We start from the raw sequence: 21743 nt of genomic DNA on the forward strand, positions 1-21743 counted from the left end.
GACCATGCATAGCACAGTCTGTGGCACTTATAGGATGTTTCTTTTTATTTTATTTTGACTAAGTATCATTGTGTGAACAGGGGCACTTACTTCATAGAGAGGTAGAATAGATGATCTCTGAGTAGTGTAACCGGTGGCAGCTGAAGGATCCTGACCCCTCATCACTGGGTACTAGGGAAGAAATGAACAATTTGAAAGAGGAATGTCAACAATCCCATTTATGAACTCATCTTCTGAAATGGTCAGATTCTCCAAAAGCAGCCAATGTTAAAACACAGTCCTTCTGGCACTGTAATTTCCACCACCAAAGTAAATATTGTAACAGGAAAAGGAAATTTTACAAAATGGAAGCACCAGCTCCTAACTGAAGCGTGTGCACCAAAGCTCTGTAATGCAAATGTGTTGAAGTTGAAAAAAAGAATAAAAAATTAATCCTGTCTGACAAAATAAGTAGGGATAAAAGCTAAGTTTTCTGCACCAGACATGGGTCCAGAAAATGCCTAGTGCAGATTAGTGAAAACTCAGTAGTTGCAATTGTCTTAGCTAAAGACAAAGAGAACAACACAGAAAACAGAATTGAGTAAATTAAAGTGTCTCTTTTCAAATCGTGATCACAGTCACGTTTGTTGTGGGATTTTCCTCAGTTCTGTGTGTGCGTGTGCGCGCTGATTTCGTTCTTGTTTTATAATCTCACCATATTGCCTACATTCAAAGATCCCTGCATGCCAATAATCTCTCATGAAAACAAAATTGTTGAAGAATTTCTATTTGCATGTTGCTTCAACATCTGCAGCAACCAGTTAAAATTCAGGGGCTGTTACATGTAGAGACACGGCACAGCAAAGAACAGTGGAAACAGCAAAAACATTTACCTTTTCAAACACGAAAAAGACAGCTTGTCCAATATAATTTTGAAAGAATTCAAAGGACTATTGACACGCCATGGAAAATTTGAAGCATGTCAATTTATCTAGAGGAGCTTTGCTCAAACATGATCACATCAAGGGGATGGATGTTTTGTTTTTCCTCTCCCAGTTTTCTCTGTTCCCTGTTCTGTTGGGAATTTATCTACTCCTCTTTTTTCCTTCCTAATAACAGCACCATATATTTGAAACATCTCAACATTTTCTATAGTAGACGAGTATGCTGTGTGCCAAACTCAATCTTGTCTGCAGAGAAAAGCAGCACAAGGAAACTATGTATTGGAACAATAGCTTTTCATAAAAATCTCTGTAGTGAGAAGGACCAAACTTTCCAAAATGGAACTGGTCTAGACAAATTACTCTGGAAGCAGGACGAGTGGGCTAGGAGATGTTATTATCCCCTCTGAAACTGATATTGTTTTTGTCGTTGTTGTTTTTGTTGTTGTTGTTTTTGTTGTTATTATTATTATTATTATTATTATTATTAATTATTATTATTACTATCATTATTACTATTTGAATCAGCGTGAACATGAATTCTGGGTGTAATACAGAGGTTTCTTCTCCAGCAGCTTTAGTTAGCATGGTATAAGTAGTAACACTGTACCCTGACACATAGCAAGGCTGCAGTTCATTCACACAAGGGAATTTTACAAAGGTCAAATTCTGCAAATGCTCACTCTCAGGCACACCTTGAACAACGGCTAACTTAAAACCCCTTTGCCTGCAGCTTTCCACTGCAGTGCTGTGTCACAATACCGAAGCTCACTCCATGAAGCAGGGGCAGCTGATATAACCAAAGTCAGGCTGGACTAGCCTCAGGTTTTTGACAAGTGGCAAAATAAACAGAAGAAAAGGGATCTAAAAAAGAACACCACAGCCCACCACCTCCAGTAGGGAGCAGAGAAGCAGATGTTTGTACTTAGATAAAACCCACAGAAGTCACTGAAGCTCTACCACTGCATATTCTTCATGTATTCATATATCAACAAGCAGGGTCTGCAAGTGCTCTGCCTATATAGCCACCTGCAGCAGCTTGCAGACTCCTAAGTGGGATCATGAACTCAGAGAATAGCAGTACAGAAGTGGTGGAGAGGGGACAGTTGGTAATCAGGAGGGAAAGAGCAGAAGGTGTCACAGAAACCAGTAAAAAAATATGTGCTTCATTTTAAAGCACTTCTTCTCTGACAGGTGAGATGGCCAAAATTTCACACATTGTGACAATACTGATTCTTTAAAAAAGGCCGATGACTTCATGTTGACTAGATGAACACCCAGAGTTGAACATCCAGAAGGTTGGCAAGAAACAGCACAGACATATGCATGGAACAAACAATCATCACTGACATTATTAATGAAGCCATTGGACTTTCAATGAAAAAAATTCATTCACAGAAAAGAGACAGATTAAAGTATCATTAAAGGCAATATGTATTTTCAAATCTAAAGCTAATGACTATCAACTTAAACTAATAGCTGATGAAGCGTACATTGCTCCTCCCCCCCACCCAAGAATCAACTGTAACAAGAAAAAAATCAATGCAAAAATAGTGGAGCACTGGAAAGAGGATCATTTGACATGTTAAACAGAAGCTCCTGAAAGAAGCAGCAAACCAAACTTGCACAAGATGTCCTTTTTTTCCTGATCTCCCACACTACACAAAAGAATATTCAGGCTAACGTTTTGGTTTTATAAAGATAAACTAAGAAGCCCCTTTGCCCGGGGAAATTTTTTCTTCCTCTTACCTGTGAGAGGTTCTGCAGGGAGTTTCGGATGTCGTGTAGGACTCGGCGCAGTTGCATCTCCACGGTGGAGGGCGGGTTGATAGCATGAGGTCGATGAGGATATCCAGAGTGCCTTGGAGAGAAGGGACAGCCAAAGGGGGAAAGCAAGGAGCTGAAGGAAGAACCGGAGATGCTCGGGACACTGTGGGTGCTCAGCGTCCTCACGTGCTCACAGAGTGGTCTGTCCTGCCACTCAGTGGGAAGGGAGTGGAGGGAGCATGTTGAGTGGGACATGTGTGCTGGCATGTGCAGTGGGCAGCTCTGTCCCCTGGTGGGACTGGGCTCCTCAGACAGCCCACGGGGCCCAGCCTGGGGAACTTCTTTTTTGGAGGATGAAGGCGCAATGAACAGCGTAGATTTGCACACAGGCTGGCTGGCAGCTGCCTTACCCTCCTGTTTGTCATCCCCGGACGTCAGTTTCTCATCTTCTTCCACACGTGTGTACTTGTAGGTGAAAGAAGGAGGACCACACAGAGTCTCTTTTCCGGGAGCTAACTGGACGTTCACAGAGGACACCACTTTCACTGGATTCAGTAATGCAGTTGGGAGAGACTGAGACCGCCTTAGAGGATAGCCTGATTCAGCAAACCATTGTCTCTGCTTCCTCAGGAGATCTTTTGACTTAAGGAAAGCGCGTCCAGCCCTGGAATCAGATGTGCTGATGATCCTCATCTGGGCTCTTTGCAAAGCAACATGAACCCTGTCCACAGATGACGGGGAGGAGCTGCCACCTTCCAGAGACTCCAGTGACTTGAGGATATGGTGCGTTTGATACTGAGGAAACTCAAATATATTGTCTTTGTCAACATCACTTTCATCACTGCCTTCCTCCAGCAGCTCCAATTCTTTTTGCTCACTGGAAACATGTTCCTCTTTAGAGCTGACCTCTCCTGCAACTGTCTTCGACACATAAGATGACTTGCTTTCTCCTCCATTTTGTTCAGTTTCATAGTCATGGATTTTTTTATCATCTCTCCTTCTGTTTTCAGAATGTGCCTCTACCTTTCCTTTCTCTACTTGAGAGATATCATCCTCTTCATCTTCATCATCCTCCTCTTCTTCCTCTTCATCTTCTTCCTCCTCCTCAAACTTATTGAAACAGGGCAGTTCCTTGGCTATTGGTGTCTTCTGTTCCTCACTATGTGATGTCACGGTTGTCTCACTGTCACAGCTGTCAGCACTGCTTCCCATGCCTTGCAAAGACTCCTGAACCTAGGAAAGATTCAAACCAGCAAATGGGTGAACATACTGGAGACTGGTCTATTGCCTTCTCAGGAAGTCAGGCTAAGAGTCTAAGTCCATATCCATTATGCATTATGGTAGAATAATTCAAAATGATTTTCATGTGCAGGAGAAACAGTGAAAGAGAACAAAGAAACCATAGTATCAGATAGGTTAGAAGCATACTGAAGTATGGCACCAAAAGGAGATGGTTTCGGGAAAGGGAAAAAAAAAAAAGGCAAACCATTCACACATTTTCTTGATTTGACACATTTTCTTGATTTGACAATAAACTCTTTATTTCTAAGAACAGAAGTGGCAGCAGTAAAATTCTAGTATTTAGGTAGCAATGACAAAGGGATATCAGGGTGAAGGTACCGTGGTATGTCCCATATATAGAAGTTCACACTCAGCACTGAAACCAAGGGTTGTGTTAGAGAATGCACACAGAGAAGTGAGGAGAATCATGGATTCTCCCACACCAAGAATGAAACACCAAGAATGGGAAAAAACAGTCTGCCTATATACACATCCTGTTTTAAGTCACAGAATTGTTTGATACTGGGAATCTAATATTAGGCTGCTCATCTCCATTGAAGACAATCCAGCACTTTTACCCTATTCTCCATTTCTTTTTCCTAATACATCTTTCCCTTCTTATTATAAACTACATTTTAAATTCCTTATTGCAGAAGGATGCATTTCCCTATATACTTGATCAGAGCATCAGTATAAGGCAGCTGTTAATTTAATAGGGAAAAAATGGCAGGAAAAGTCTATGGATTGCAAAGCATATTCCTTAGGCCAGTCTTATTGACAGGTATATTTAGAAGTGGGCACAATTTTTTCGTAAGATATGTGGTATAAAGTACAGTCTTGAAAATTTACCATAGTTTACACATAAACTTACACACAAATTTAAAGAAGCTTTACTATCTCTAACTTCTGCAGTTCTCTCTGCTGTTAGGATACTGTTAGTTCCTTCTAGAGAGAATATTTATGGTGTATATTGCACAATACTTCCGTCTCCAACCATCTAAAAGAGAATTTCAGTCACAAAGGTCGTCATTGTAAATATGTGCTTAGCACTGCACTCACTGACACAGCCACAAATTAGTATTGAAGACTGTACAGGTTCAGATACTGTTCAAGTCAAAGGTATGACAAGAACAAAAGACTGTAATGCCTAGATGAAATTAGATGTGCTACAAACATGTGTATCTGTCTCTCTAATTCTCCATCACATTGTTTACTTACAAATGAGGCAAACAAAAATTCAAGTACTTGGATGGAGAATCGGATGGAGAATTTTTCTAACTTTGGTAACATGAAACTCCCCTGAAGAACATCCTACCTTGAAATCAAAATATCCCCTAGAAATCTTTTTTTGGCTGTCAAGGAAGAAAGGAAACATGATTCCAGTTTGTCAGTTTTCTCGTGGGTTCCAGAGGAATGCTATGGCTGCTAGAGTCAATTATTTAACAGTAGATGGCACTAACTTACCATACACCCCTCTGTATCCCTTTCATCTTCTTTTCATAGGTTCTCTTCACTAGCTGCCAAGTTCTCTTATTCCCTAGTCTCATTATTCATCCATATTTTCTAAATTCAGCTCAGTACTTGGTCTGAATAAAGCAGTGACAGTGGCAGAAGAAAGCCTAGCAACTCCATGGCACAAATCTCATGCAGTCTCAATATATCTTTTCAAACCAGCATAATAGAAAGCAGAAAAATCTCATCACTTTGCAACCAACACGAACTCCACTAGGCTTCCAGTGAAGAGGCGTTTAGTTGCAATGCACTTTTAATGGACTCTTTATCAGGTTGTAACCGATATAAAGATCAGGAGTGTCCAATTCTAGTCTGAGACTCCTTCTAACATGCCTGCCAATTTCAGTGTAGCCCCAGTTTAGTACAGAGTAGAACCAGTATCCCAGATTATTATGCTCATTACAGAAACTCATGCTCATGATTTCCGTTGTTCTCTCTGTTGCTTTTGGTAAGTGTAAGTTGATGTTTATTGGAGACACAAAGACTAGACCTGTCTTGTCTTCCATTTTGGTACTCAGCTGGCAAAGTACTAAATGGAAAAGGACAGAATACCAGTACCAAAACTGAAAAGCAAACGTTGGTGGATGGGGAGGATGGGAACCTCCTCCTAGTAAGTGCAAAATGGCTTTTAAAATGTGTTTGGTGTGCTACAAGGAAAGCCACTGTAGTGTAAAAAAGCTCAGCAGCTGAAAGCCAAAGAAATGATGTTACTGGTGATACACGAGCTTCTATTGTATTCTCTCAACTGTGGTTTAGGTCCCAGACAGCTACCCAATGGCCTTGCGACCAGGATCCATCTCGGAGTTTTCTCTGGCTGATTGACAAGACAACCAAGTTATGGTTAATACTGTGTGAATGACTTACGAGAGGCAGCGACCACCTCTCCTAGGTATCAGGTATAATGCTGAGCACATGTACGTATTGGGCAGTCTCATAAGCACCTGGCTAAACAAAAGCATCCCTCCCTTAAGACCTGAGAGCTCTGGTCAGTGTCACTGCAAATTCCAGAACCGAGATCAAAGCAACTGGAACAGGAAAGAATGTGGGAGCTTAAGACTGACTAAATATTAGTACACCTTCACAGTAAAGTTAGTATGAAATTGTTTTCACATTCTGTCTGCTGCTAGCTAAAAAATTAAATGAATAGAAAAGCATGTAAAAAATCAGTGGGAAGGCAAAAACGATGCAAGAAATTAATGATCACCAGAAAAGCTAAAGTCTTTCATTACCTTAAATCTGCTCACTGCAGTCATGAGAGGAATGGACTGCAATTCTGGAGCATGAGCCAGTGACAAAAGATATACCGTGAACAGCCCAGAAGGCCAACTGCATCTTGGACTGCATCACCAGAGGAGTAGCCAGCAGATGGAGGGAGGGGATTGTGCCCCCCCTGCTCCGCCCTCGTGAGGCCCCACTGGGACTGCTGCATCCAGGCCTGGGGCCCCCAGCACCAGAAGGATGTGGGACTGTTAGAGCGGATTCAGAGGAGGGACACAAAGATGGTCAGAGGGCTGGAGCACCTCTCCTATGAAGACAGGCTGAGAGAGTTGGGGATGTTCAGCCTGGAGAAGAGAAGGCTCTGGGAAGAGATCATTGCAGCTTTTCGATACTTAAAGGGGACTTACAAAATGGAGAGCAACTTTTTGCTTGGACAGATAATTAAAGAATGAGGGGAAATGGTTTTAAACTGAAAGAGTGGAGATTTAGATTAGACGTTAGGAGGAAATTCTTCACTCAGAGGGTGGTGAGGCACTGGAACAGGTTGCCCAGAGAAGCTGTGGATGCCCCATCCCTGGAGGTGTTCAAGGACAGGTTGGATGAGGCCCTGGGCAACCTGATCTAGTGGGTGGCATCCCTGCCCATTGCAGGGGGTTGGAATCTTTAAGGTCCCTTCCGACCCAAGCTGTTCTATGAACAGCATACAGGAAATACTGAATTTAGAGCTTATTCCAGGCCCACGTATACTCAGATTCTCCTATCAGAAAGGCTTTAAAATTTTAACACAGGGTAAAGGACTCAGCAGATCCAGTTCAGAAAATGAAAAATTTTATCAGGACTGGGACTGGCAGTCATGATCAAGGAGGTCAAACACCAGTATCCCTCCTTCCCTCCCCAGGTCTCTCCTCTACCGTACTTACAGGTAATATTTCAACCCCAATATGGGAAACTCACCTGAAGCTGATTAAACGGAGAGCAGTCTGTGGAAGAATCCTCAGCAAAGCCACTACTATCCGAGTGCTGACTAGCAGTCCGTAACAGCTGATCTGCTTAAAACAAAGCAAAACCCAACTGTAATTCATTTACAGATCATAACTGCTTAAGCCCAGTCACACTCAATACACGCTTTCCTTTTACATCAAAGTAGCACAAGTAGATAGCACAATTCCTTTCCAAACTCCCTTTTGAACAATTCAGAAAAACAACCTCTTTGTTTCAATCATACGAAGTGCAAAACCTTTCCTCATGCAAAACTCTACTTGTGAAACTTCAAGCAGTAGTGGAAGAGAAACTTTTTTTTTTTTTCTGTGCTGTGGAAAAAAGTCTGCTGATGTTGCCACTGCTGCAGTTTTCCTTCCACAAAACTGAATCACTGGTTAATTCACATGCATTCAGTGCCACAGCTGCTTTTGTATTGACACGTACAGGTTTGCCAGCCCTTCTGATCAGAGTGATAAAGGAGCTCACGCGTCTCCTGCCAGCCCACACCATCCCATGCATCCAGTGGAGCAGAACTAGATGAGCAGAGAGCAGTGCCCAGGATGGAGAACTGCTAGAGATGGTCCCTCACTGGTTTGGTGGACAAACACAAAACATCCCTAACACACTGACTGGCAACCTGTCAAAGCACATTCCCAGCATTCATTTTGTACTCCAGAGATAAGATCCTCCTTCTTGCTCCTTTCTATCCACATTAGGTAAGTGTTTAAATAGCTTAGAGAGACTCCAAAATCCTCGGCGCTACCCAGGAGTGGTGTCCTCTGATGCAAGCCCTACACCACAGAGCTCCTTGGCCAGGAGATCTCAGTAAGCTCCGCAGCACGGTGCTGTGTGGCACTGCATTCTTCTCCACTGGACACAGGAGGCACTTCTCACGTTCAGGGTTTACCTCACACCCCCATGACCATGGCAGCCTGGGCAACAACCACATCTCACCTCTAGTCCTCAGCAGACCTGTAAGAGCTTGGGTATGGGATAAGACCCCAGCAGCCTTTAGCCCCCACACCCTGCTGCCCCCTTGCCCTGGTGCAGAAGCTTGCTGCTCTGCTCTCGGCGGCTGAACACAGAATTTTGCCCCGCATTCCTTCCACCACTTAACTGTCATCATATAATTAATCCCAGTTCACAGCTCAATGCATTGGAATGTATTATGAAAACTGTTTTGAAACTGCTGGATATTCAAAACTAATTATTTTTTTTATATTAAGTTTGATGAACATTTCGCTAATGCAGAAATAAAAGCCTGCATAGGCACAGAAGCTGGTGAACGACAGGATAGAGAAACTGCCCTTTAAACTTCTTCATCGAGGATTTCATACAGCTTTTAGGGAGTGCCTTTCAAATTGTGCTGCTACTCTGTTATCATGGTAGCCACAATATCCTGCAATGATAAACAACTTTTTTTTACCACAAGGCAGACATCCCCACCCAGCTCCCAGTGAAGACAATAGGGATTACTTCACTTAGACCAGACCTGGCTCATAGCAAGCACACAATACAATTTACACTGCTGAAGGAGCATGCTGTGTGCAGGTTGCTACTACATCTGGGTCTGGTGGGAAGCTGCCACCTTCTCTGAGGTGAACAGTCACATATTTTGGCCTCCTCTCTGTTTCTTTTCCCATTTGGTGAGTTTTAATTTAAAAGAGAAAAAAAAAAAAGAAAAAGAAAAGAAAAAGAAAAAAGAAAAAGACCGAAAAAAAGAAAAAAAAGAGAGGAAAAAAAAAAAAAAGCATTAGCTCTGAAAGCCTTAGCTACAGGAGAGAGATACCAAATAGTTCAGATAAAGGAATTCACCGGTGTGTGCACTATCTGGTTTCATGTGCGTGGAATTTATCTCTGCTCAAGAAAAATATTGACCTGCCTTTCTATTTCCTTTTCAGTCATACATATATACAGACAGATGTACGTGCTTTGACAGCCTTGCATGACAGACACTGCCAGTTAAGTGGCCAACCTAGCCCACTCATACCTGCCTCATCATCTTTATCCATGGCAAGAGATTAGTGCTGTATGAACAGCTTCAAACTGCCTTGGTGCCACCTAAAGACACATTACCTTAATGTAGCCATCCATGCCTGCTGCAAAGGTGCCAGGATATTTTCTGAACATTCTAAAGCAAATCAGAGAAGACATTTTCTAAGTATGATTAGTCTTCTTCTACCGTAACCTACCTTTGTCTCTTGCACATTCTCAGAATTCTCCTCTATATGACTACCCTGTAAATGCAGTAAAAACTTTTAACAAAGAGGAATCTCTACTACTTTGGTAGTGAAATGATAAGGTTTGGCTCTGTAAAGATTAGAAATATCAACTATTACATTGGGCTATGCTGATATGTAATGGTATCCACCCTTCTCGTCAAGTGCTGATCCAGATGTACAACCTGCTCCACGGCACCTGGATGTCTCTCAGATCCAAGCAGATGAGGGGGAAGCATTAAAATAAATAAAAAAAAGCTACCAAGTTACATTCAGATCATGGTTAAAATGCTTCCTGGCAACACCAGAGTCTTAAGACAAAGAGATGCTGATCAGACATGGCTCCCCTCTCTTTACACTGAATGCAGAAAACTCAGCATCAGAGGCTGATATATAATAATATACTTTTCTCTAGAAGTGTAAGGAAAGTGTGGGAAAAGGAACCATCCAAGATGAACAAAAAGAGAAGGAAAAATCAAATTCATGTCCCAGTTAAACTGAGCACAAAATGAAAATGTCCCTTGGATGATTGCTTTAAGTTGTACGAAACATTAAAATATTTTTAGGCATGGAATACATGCCAGAAAAATGCAGGTATTCAGAAACACAAAAAATAAACTGTCAAAGTTCTAAACAGAAATAGATGATGAAGAGACAGGTCTGTGGTTTACCAAAAAAAAATGAAAACAGAATAATTAGAGAATCATTATCAAACAATGAAATAATTCATTTTTTGTAAAATAATATTCAACTGCCAATGGACTGACAGTCTCACAGATCCAAACAGTCCGATTAAATAATTGTCTTACGTGTTCTGCATCACTCTACTGCTGATGCAGAAGAGGAGGAGAAATGCACAGAAACTGCCTGTGAAGCTCTAGTAACATCTACATTTCTTTCATCTGCAGTATTGGTAAAGCTCTAATGCACTCTGTTTTTCATGAGGTTATTAATAAATTGACACTCCCCAACTTAGTTATGAAGTATTCCGTTCTGGGATTAAAGACTTGCTGCCCTGTTTTCCCATATTGATCACACATGGCACCCCAGCACTAGTGAAACCAGTCCTGTAGGGAGCACTCCTGCGGAAACTCTTCAAAGTCTCCAGGGATTTCTTAGCTTCTGGATATATGAACACAGATTCCTGCGAATTCTAAATCTGTTCCAAATGTTTTCTTCTCACTCCCCCATCTCCTGTCTACTGTGGAGCTGCACCCACTAAGAGCCATAAATACAATAATATGTTAAGGACAGGAAGTGCTGATGATGTGCTTTCTTCACTTGTAAGGACTTAATTTTCAAAGCTAGTTACTGTTTTTGAATATCTGTGTCAGATACCACAAAAGAAGCAGGTCTGGGGCTATTCAAAATTTCACAAAGCTGCTGATGGCAGCAACCAAACACTCACAATTGACAAAGCCCTGAGAATACTTTGTTCTGTACATGTTGTACCTATATTTGTCCTGTTTGTTGGGCATTTTTGGAATGGAAGGTACTGCTGTATAAATGTCAGGAAGAATTTTGTTTTTTAACCAACGAACTTTCCTTCCAGATAACTTTGTAAAAGGTGGTTTTTTTCTGGATGCTTTTGTTTTGTAATGTTTGTTTTGTTTTTAATACTGGACATTTAATAGCACTGTACGCTTACAGTGCAAAGCAACTGAAGCTTACTCCTTAAAAAAAAAACAAAATCCATGAGCAAAAAGATATCTACTTTTGAGGTTTGCAACAGCAAAGAACAGAATGCCATTTCTGGGCCTAATGGATAAACTAGTTCACCTAGTTTAGGTTTCATAACCTAAAAAGTACATCAAAAAGTACATGGTCCAGAATTCTTTGTATCCCCTATGACATGTTTCACAAAGACACTACTGCAGCAAAAGAATCATTTGGAAGCCACTTTGAAAAAATATGCTTACCACTTATAAGCAAAGCTAATGTGAAACATGCTGTAATGGGAAGCCTAAGCTGCAGCACCCTCATTGCTTTTCAAGCATATGTTAATACTCTCCAGGCTACTTCAGTAGTGAAGACATTTTTTTAATTCAAATACTTCACATCTTATTATAGAACCTCTTCAAATGCCTTTCCAACTGCTGTAAAAGTCAGAGAAAGCATCCACAGCTCTCTGTGTAGAAGTAAGATGACACTGCAAGGTTTGTAACATTCTGTATGGAACAGCACTAACCCTGCTAATTAACACAGAAGTACCCCTACAGGAGGAAAAAAAAAATATTAAGTTATTCCAACAGAGGAAATAATTATCTGGAACTAATTTTCATAGATGGGTGCTTATGTACAGCACAGCCAATACCACTGGAAGTGGTGAGTCTCTATGAGAATCATCAGTTGAAATCACATTGTAACAGAAGACCAGTGTTTGAGTGTCAAGCTGATCCCACCTCTAGTGATTGCTTGTAAGAGCAGAATTACACATTCAGACACAACAAACAGCATTTTCAAAGAGTGACCACTGACACTGGATGTCTTCCAATTTGACGAGCACCTGCCTCCTGAGAAAGCAAAACTCTACACTGGTCATGTTGAACAACCTGCAAAAAAACCTGGCTACTTTGAACTTTCAGGTAAGTTCGCACCAAACGCTTTACTTCTGGGCAATTTCACTGTGACCTGCATATAACAACATCGTACACTTTCTACATCTTCCAGGTGAAATAAAAAATTGATCCCAAACTGATTTTTAGCAAACGTGCAGGCTTGCCATCAGCATTGATATCCACATAAGACAATTTACCTAAGAACTCTTGGCAATACTGGAACAAGGACAACGTGTCATTGCTACTCTTTGCCAAGTGTATTCAGAAACAGGTAGGATATACTAGCTGGGAGACACAAACCAGCACGCCCTACTCCTGTCACACTAGAGACCCACTGCTAGAACTGCTAGGTACCTTTCAGCAGGTATACACATGATCATCTAATTTTATTTTTTTTTGCTTGCATGGAGAAAGAGGGTAAGGTATCTACAGGGGACCAAAGCCACAAAACTAGCTTTTTAGAAGAAGAAAAATATATCTATATTTTTTCTACTCCTTGACTGCAGCTGCTAGTTCCACAAGTTACCTTTCTCTGAAAGGAATACTTGCAAGTGCAATGCTGTGTTGAACAAAACACTGCTGAATTTGTAGCACAAGCTATCCCTAATAGCCTGTCATTAACCTTCAGCAGGTTCAGAGCATGCTCAACCATACTAATGTAATTCAGCTGACAGTTCACAAGACTGTCAGTTCATTTACTGAAAGGCAAATAAGATGATCTCTGTGCCTTAAGACCAGTTTCTGTGCCTCTCTTTAGCATCTTACACAAATAGCTAGTCATATTTCACCTAGACATTGCAACAAAGCTAGGCATGTAGCTAAACGCAACAAGATCTAGTTCTTTAATTACACATATCAGTTAGAGAACAGACTTAATTTTCCAACTTTGGGTAAAGGCCAGTGACAATCAGAATATTCATCAGCCTTGTACCCCTCCCGAGCCATAAAATATAAATAATAATTTGAGATGAAAGCACAGACTACCTGACCCACAAGAGCCAGTGCATTTTGTCACACCAAGGAATATGACTTCCATGTGGGTGCAGAGACACTAGTCTTCTCTGCAGCCAGCCTTCAGATGAAGCAGTAGCACATAGGCAAAAGCTGGACATACCATGCAATTTAGGTTTAAAACAATATAATTTTAGTTTAAATAGGTACCTTAAATTACAGGATTTACTAGGGAAAAAAAAATCCCATACAATTTGAATTAACGTTTCAGTTTCTCTGAGCTATCATCAATGGCACAAAAGTGAAAACAGGCAGTGAGGTTACAGCGCTGTCATCTTGCCTGTAATTTGGTTGCCGCTTTGCAGTAACGTTCTGTGATTTAACTGAAATGGAAACACAGATCTCTCTTCTCTTCTAAAGAGAAGAGAAACTTTAGAAGTCTCAGATTTCAGCATTTCAGAAAGGGAAGCAGTCTCAGCACGCTGCTGTTTCCTGGGAGCTGCGGTCTACCCACCTTTCCTTGACTTGGTCACCGCCAGCTGGTGAGAAGCTGGAACGTGTGGTAGATCTCCCTCTGTACTCTGGATCTATAGGGAACAGAAGACGAATATGTCAGGTCAACTGGAATGTGTTCCTGGGCTACTCCAGACTTCACCAAGGTACTACTTGTGGAAATACTTCTATTGTGTCTTCCACAAAACAGGAAGATAATGTATGCAGAACCACGCAGATTTCAACTGGGAAACATAAAACTAAATGAAAATTAATCCTCTTACTTAATCACTTTGTGAAACAGCCTTATTAAGAAAGCAGTTCTTAGACAACTTCTCAAATGATGAAAAGAATACGCCTAAAATCTCAACAGGAAGGCCTTTGTTTAGTTCAAAAGCTATAATACATTTTATTTTGGGGGCAACAGATGGAATCCTCATGGTTCACATGCAAGTCTACATGCACAAAACCCCCAATGCAACTACTCCCTAACCCTCCCCTCTAATGGGCTGCCTGCCTAATTTCAAAATTGCCAAACAATGACATTTTTGTTTCTAATTTTAATTAGATTAAAAATGCAAAATCAGCATAGTAATAGTTTAAAGCCCAAATTAGCATTTGGTTAAAGAAGATACTCTATATGCATTGATATCATGTATAGCAGCCACAATAGTACATTTTCTCAATTAGAGGGATTTTGAGAAGTACTTGGCCTGAACTTTTCACCATTAATAAGCAAACAGCATTACTCTTACACAATAAATTGGAAGACTTATCCTTTAGGAGACAAAGGCTGTTTTTCAGAGGTAAATGACTATTTTGCCCAAATGCAGGGGAGCAGAGAAGGGGCTCACCATTTAAGTTTAGGAAAAGTGTCTTTTTTTAAAATTAAAAATCAAAACAAACAACAACAACAACAACAAACGTGAACAGCAAGTAATCTTACACGCCCTTTGATCAGACCGGCCTTCCAAGGAAGATGTCTTGATTTTCTTACGCCTCCCAGTTTCCGATGGCTAAATTTGCTGCTTCCAAACCACCAAGCCTCTTCTCACCTAAATACCTTCCACCTCCTGCCCTTGGCTAGGAGACAGCACCCTGACCATGTCAGTGGCACCGCTAGATGAGCGTGTAGAAGCACTCCCCTCTCCTCCCGTCCCTTCAGCCAATATCAATGCTGGTAAATGACCTTCGTGATTCTAATTGGCCATCTCAGGAGGGGGACTTTGGGGGAAATCCTGCCCTGACTCACCCCCGCAGCAGCTATCTTCACAGCGACAGACTTCCTAAGGGCGCTCAAACCGCCAAGGCATTTGTCGGCATGCAAAGAGCTTCCTTGATATATCTGTCATCTTTCTTAGGCATGTGAATGCACTCCAAATCAAGAGAAAAGGGTGGGAGGAGTTATTTTCACTGTTTCTAGTACAATTTATTGTTCATTAGAACCCGCTTAGAGATGAACAAAAATAAAATCAAGCTGCCAGGTATTGTTCTAACATTTCTTTAATAAAGCTGAATCCCTCCTGCCAGGGATCTGAAGGCAGTTGATATGTATATATTAGATTGCGTAAACGAAATTCACCACAACTCCATCCCACACCACATGTCATCATGCCAAAACAGCTGTGTTTATGTACTGGCATCACTGCAAAGTGTGTCAACCAAAACTCTGCAAATACATTGCATTTGGCTTGTGCAGAGTTTGGTAAGCCTTCTTCCTTCCATAACCCTTTATAGTCTAACTTACTTTGAAAGAAAATTCTGTGTTTTTTGTTTTGTTTTTAAAGTTGTTTCAACTTCACCTAAAAGTGCCAAAATACAGTTTTCTCCTCTGGGATATATAAACCAGTCCAACTATTGAGAATGCAGCAAAAAGCCATCACCACTCACACCCCTCCCATTTTGCCAGCACAAACATCTGTACACTACAAACTGGATCAAGAAAATTATGCAGCTGAAAAGTAAGCCAGGAATTATTTGAATAAATCAAAATACACCAAGTTTCTTTTCCCCCCCTCAGCTGGATCAATCTTTTGTTCTCGTTCAGTAGATGGCTATACAACATGGTTGTGATGGCACATAGGCTCAAACAAACAGCAAGAACTACAAGAGGCTAGATTACCTCTTTCCATTCAATTAAGTCTCTTCATCTACAACATCAGTTGATCTAGAAGACACTCAAACGTCTGCAGTGCAAACACCGCACTAGGCAATATCTGGTAAATCACTTTGTCATTCAGTAAAAATCTGGAAGCTTTCTATTGGCCTGTTTTCTTCACTCATTTCAGCACAGAAATCACCACCCTTCATTTTACATATCTATTTCACGTAAACGAAAAAGTTAACTGCTGGATTGTTAACAACAGATACTTCAAAATGTGTCCACAAAACCATCTGCTAATTTAAGAGAGATCTTGTAATTCAAAGTGTGAGTCTATGCAAAAATAAAAAATAAAAAATGCATTTTTGAATTTGTAGGCTGCACATTTACTAGCCTCATAAGTGAATTACTTACAGGAATCTGGGTATTAGAATCCCTTTGGGACAATGATCAATCAAAAAAAAAAAAAATGCATTTACAAAGAAGTTAAAAGGCAGCTAGTAAGAAATTTATATCTAAGCCACTGCCAAAGGTGCATCGAACAGCGAGTTTCATCACATTAATTTCTAGAGAACAAACAAGACCACATACAGTAGATTGCCATCAAAACCAAAACCATGAGATGAGCACCTTACCCTACACAACAGCACTTTTCACTGTCTTGCTCAATCCACAAATGTATTGAGTTTACTTTTAGGTAACAATACATGAAGATTAACAGTTAGCAATCTACAAAGGCTTTTTTATATACTAAGTCTAACCTAGGTCTATTTCCACAAGAAAAGATTGTGTTAAGAATGGAAAAGTTCCTAATAGGTTTTGCCAGTGACTGCAATTACCTGCGCTTGATGAAAAGAAGAATGAGAACATTCATTCTGACTCTCAGGAACAACAACATCATCGTCAACAGCATTATTTCAATAAGAGGATCAACTAGCACAGCCTACCAAGAGAAAGTGACAACTGTCCTATCATCCAGAGAATGTAAAGCATTCCTGGAGAAAACACTGTCAACTGCACAGGAGGGAACATTCCTCTGCTGGCAGCCAGCAAGTTATGTAAACTGTATGTGAAAACAAAGTCATATATTTCCACCTACCTCTTCCATCTCGAAGGAGTCTTTCTGCTGAAGCATGAGATTCATTATGGAGGGGTTTGCAAGGGGAACGCAGGGCTCTCTACCTGGTGATGCCACAGGAGGCCTTTGTGTCGGGGCGCTGCTTTCGGATGTGCTGCTGTTGGACGTGTTGGAACTGCTGCTGAGGTTGGAAGAGTCCAAAAGACCAGATTCTTCACACAGTCTGTCCTGGGGGTTCGCCAGCCTGCTGTTTTGCACATCTGCCGCAGGCACAGTATTGTCTTGCTTATCATCAGTTCCAGCAGGCAGGCTTGCGGGTTTGTGAGCATCTGTAGCATTCATCTGACTACTGGCTATCTCCTCTTTTACAGTAGCCAGAAAAGAGGGAGAGTCTTTCTTTTTAGAATGTTTTTGTAACTTAGATTCATTTTTAGCATCATTTTCCTCACTCCCTGGTTCAGCTGGACTTTTCCCTTTCTCAACAGGTGAAGGTATAGGACAGCCACTACCATCGGCCTGCTGTGCACCGCACAGATTGAGCTTAGACAAGGTCTTCATTAACCGACTGGCTGTATTGCTGCGATTTAAAGGGGGAGGGCTGGAAGCTTCTTTGCTGGAAGACACTGAGTTCATACTACCAATTTTCTGCAAAGGAGTCCCAGAGACTTGAGAATACAAAGAGGAAAAAGCATTGGCCACAGTAGTAAGCACTTCAATCTGGCGAAAACGACCTGCACAAGAACAAAATATAAGGCAGAGCTTAAGAGGACCTTTGGTGTTATCACAGCTCAGAATTGCTGATCTATCTCTACATCATTGTACAAACTGTCAGTGACAGCTCTTTTCTTCATATCTGAAGAGGGAATTTTCATCATAACCTGCACTCATCCACCCCAACAAATATCTCTCTACTTAGTCCCAGAGATGGACTGAACACTGTCTAGTCCTGTAAGCTGAAAGTGATACCACACAGTAAAAAGAAATGGAAGAAAAACTTTGCAAGAGTGTTTGGTAAATGCACAAGGAGAACAGCATGGAAAGACTTCACAAAGTAAAAAAGGGACACGGGTACACAACTGCAAGTTAATTTACAGAGTTCTGGCAGGAAAAGTGTTACTTGGATTGCTCCGTCCATCTACAAATACAACAGGACATTTCAGCTATGCCTTCATTTCAGAAATGCTAATTCCTGACCTAACAAAGCTCCTGTCCAAGTCAACAGCAATACTGACAGATTTCAACAACTACAGAAGTAGGTCACTACCGACAGCTTTCAAAAATACTACATGGATACTGAAGAACACAAGAAAAAGACGGATATAGCTACGTGTTTCAGTGCTCTAAATCTACGACAGAAGACAAACTTGGAAGAAAGAGACAGGAATGAAACAAAACAGAAGGCAATACACATCCTACAGGACGCCTTTCATTTCTTTTCCCAGTTATAGATCTCTTTCCTTCATCCCAAGGTGTAAAACACTGATGGTCACCTCTTGCCATATTTAAAACCAAGGTAGAGACTCATTACAGCTTCTGAATGGAATTTGGCTTTTAGACTGTACAAGGGTTTTGCCAGAACACTAGATATAAGACCTTCTTTTGAGATTGTTTACGCAGTTAAAAAAAAATTAAAAATAAACTTTGCTTCAAAAACATACTTACTCGTCAAAGCAAAATTTGGATTTTCCACTTCCATGCGCTGCATCTGGGCATTCAAAAACACTTTGATATCTATCCCTCTGGCAAATGATGATGAATTAAAAAATCTTGCTGGAATTTTTGAAGCAATATCTGGTTCATCTCTTCCAAATCCAAGGTTATAGAGCACTTCTTCAGGATCTTCCTCATAAAGCTCCAGTAATTCAGAAACACTAGACAAACGACAAGATGTTTACTGTCTATGTCTGACACAGTGCCTTCTGTCCAACTACTAGTTCAGTCCACTAGCAAGCTTTGTCTATTGAACTTTTGACTCCTACAGCTCAGACTACTTTAGGAAATAATTTTGGAGATAACTGCATCTGAAGTTTTGGTTCACACCACCAGAGACATCAGCCCTGACACATCTCAGATCCAATCCTGTTATTTATAAAGTCAGCCCTCACTCTGCAGAGCTCCAATTTTAAAGTGCCATTTAAGATTTCAAACGTTTCTAAGGCTTAGGACTATCCGTAAGTATTTACTGCAAACCACAACTGAAAACAAATAGCAGTTTTTCAAGCAACCAAACAAAAATTCCCTTCTCAGCTACTAAATGCAACAATGCATATAAATCAAGCCAAGTCCATTTAACTTAGAAACAGAAGAAGTACGTTTTGCCAGCAAAACAGAGCCAAATTCCACTGAACTGCGCCATGACCTTCAAAGCATAGCACTCTTTTACCTTGAAACAGTTGCACTGCTTTTTCCAGAGCCGGTGGAGTTCATACTTCTCCCCTTCTGGTGGAACTGAAGCCTCCTCTCCTTCGCCAGCATACCATTGCTGTCAACACAAATGGACAGGACCACAGCGATAAACCCCTTTTGTTCGGGGATTTGATTCTTCGTCTCAGAGTGGAGCTAAGTCTCCAATGCTGCTGAATTTCTCTTTCCCCGTTCAGCGTTATCTGGTTTATATTAGCCATGTCACTTATTGAAATACAATAACAAAAGCGAGCCCTGGGACGCCTCAGTAAAAACGTATGTAGACTCTAAGTATTTGAAGGCAAATGCAAGCTGAGAAAACAAACCCCGATCTCCCCCGGCTGCCCCACCCTCCCCGATCCCACCCTCCTCCAGCTAGGAAGCCCAGCCTCGGGCAAGCTGCCCTGCCCTGCCCAGCCTGCCCCTGCCCGGGCTGCTGCCTCCTCTGGCAGGACCACCCGGCTGTGCCACAGCCCTCCCTCACCCTTGGCTGCACCCGGCAGGCTCCTGAGGAAAGCAAAGAGGCTCCAGGCTGGAGGAAATGGAGCAAGATGAGCTCCAAGAGGGACTGCGGGCCAGTTTCTTTCCCAATCCCAAGCTATTTCCTTCCTGCGTCTGGAGAAGCCTGCTCAGCATTAACTGGTACCTCGGGCTCAGACGTACCGTTACTTACTCCTAGGGACAAACCTGCCAAGGGGGAATTTCACCACGAAAATCCTAGTGCGCACACAGCAGAACAACCACTAAGAACCAAAGGTGAGAGGATTCACCTGAGAGCACATTTACAGAGCCCGGCTCAGGAGGAGCAGCGAGGCTGTGCCGGTGTTTGCTGGAGTCCCAGCAGGGGTTTTAGTTACAGTACTTTTCATTCAGAAGCTATCCCTGTAAAGCAAGAGCTTCTCCTCTCTAAGTCTTTTTCCCTACTCCCAAAGGACACCTGCTTTGACAGGCAAAAACAGAAATGGTGAGGGATCAGTGAGCCAAAGAAGGTAAATCATACCACAGTTACTCACAAGATCCTGTTTCTCTGTGTCGTCCCCCCCCATCATCCCCCAAAACTACTTCATGTCTGCTGGAATAATTGAAATCTGCTTTTTTTTCTGCATTTCATATTGACTATTTCTGTGCTATCTAGATTTTCTCTTCCCTTCTCACATAGACTGGCAGGACCAGAAGAGCTTTAGCTCTGGGGTAGCCTTCACGACCTCCACTGCACCCTCTCCACCTCTCCCTCCAATATAAATATTTCTCTGAAGTAAACAAACAAATAAAAAAAAAGAGAAGTTTACCATGTTTCCATTTGGGTATCACTCCGTAGATGATTAGCTGTAGAGAAACAAGAAGTTGTTATGCACAAAGCTCCTCACAATTACACTACCCACAACTGACATGAAAAAGTAGCCAACAAGCGCTTCTATGAATACTCCCGCATGTGCCAGATTTTTCTTTCCATATAAATATGATTGTCAAGTGTTCCTAGTTTACAGCTGATATAAAGACAATCTGGTTTATTCAGGCTTTGTCTAAAATAAAATCTCGCACGGACTCATGTTTACTTGCCGTAATGAATCATATTAACTTGAAGTTTTACATGCAGTAAGTTGGCAATTGTTATATAAACAGACAATTTATTGCTTTGCAGTTGAAGACACGATTACCAGCTGAAGGGGGAGGAGGAGGAGATGCAGTCATGTGAAGATTGCTCAGCTAGAAGAGAAGAGCAGCTGGTGCCCATGGCCAGGTACAGAGACCGCGTGCGTGTCCTTAAACCAACACAGTTAACTCTTGGTGGGGGCCGGGCCCTGGCTCTCCAAGCTGTGCCAGCCATCAACAAAAGCTACACCAAGCTGATGGGACCTGTCACCACACAGGGAGTCAAAGGGACTCTTAAGGAGGCCAGCCACCAGATGCCAGGCACCTGGTCACCAGCCCCCTGCGGGGAACCCAGCCCTTTCTGAAGCTGCAGCAGCTCAGCTCCACACGTCAGCACCCCAGGCAGCATTATTCTCCTACAACATCAACACCCTGTCAAAGAAGAGAGTTGAGCCCCAGCCTTAAATTATGAGTTCCCCCAAAGAGGCGACTCAATATTAACAAACTTGCCACAGAAGAGAGGCAAGGAGCACACATATGTCATAGCAACCCTCGGAATCAGCTATGGAAAGAGCAAAGGTATGTCAAACGCTGCCAGGAAAACCCTGCATCTAAACTTGCTGTGCCTCAAGGGTAATGTCAGCAACGGGGAGTAAAACATGGAAACCT

At 41.7% G+C, this 21743-nt stretch overlaps 1 protein-coding gene across 2 annotated transcripts in view; it reads right to left on the minus strand.

The window, feature by feature from the left end:
* Positions 1–21743, minus strand: part of ITPRID2 (ITPR interacting domain containing 2) — a 42121-nt gene that overhangs the window by 11800 nt on the left and 8578 nt on the right. For both annotated transcript variants that reach the window (XM_040561859.1, XM_040561860.1), the window contains 8 exons: positions 20771–20807; positions 19462–19560; positions 18741–18949; positions 17100–17809; positions 13922–13994; positions 7653–7744; positions 2670–3920; positions 91–171 (listed from right to left, as the gene is read on the minus strand). In XM_040561859.1, coding sequence (XP_040417793.1) covers positions 91–171; positions 2670–3920; positions 7653–7744; positions 13922–13994; positions 17100–17809; positions 18741–18949; positions 19462–19560; positions 20771–20781 — 2526 coding nt within the window. In that variant the 5' untranslated portion in view covers positions 20782–20807. The remainder of the gene's footprint in view (positions 1–90; positions 172–2669; positions 3921–7652; positions 7745–13921; positions 13995–17099; positions 17810–18740; positions 18950–19461; positions 19561–20770; positions 20808–21743) is intronic.

The sequence above is a fragment of the Cygnus olor genome, chromosome 6, assembly GCF_009769625.2.
Source record: "Cygnus olor isolate bCygOlo1 chromosome 6, bCygOlo1.pri.v2, whole genome shotgun sequence".
NCBI lineage: Eukaryota > Metazoa > Chordata > Aves > Anseriformes > Anatidae > Cygnus > Cygnus olor.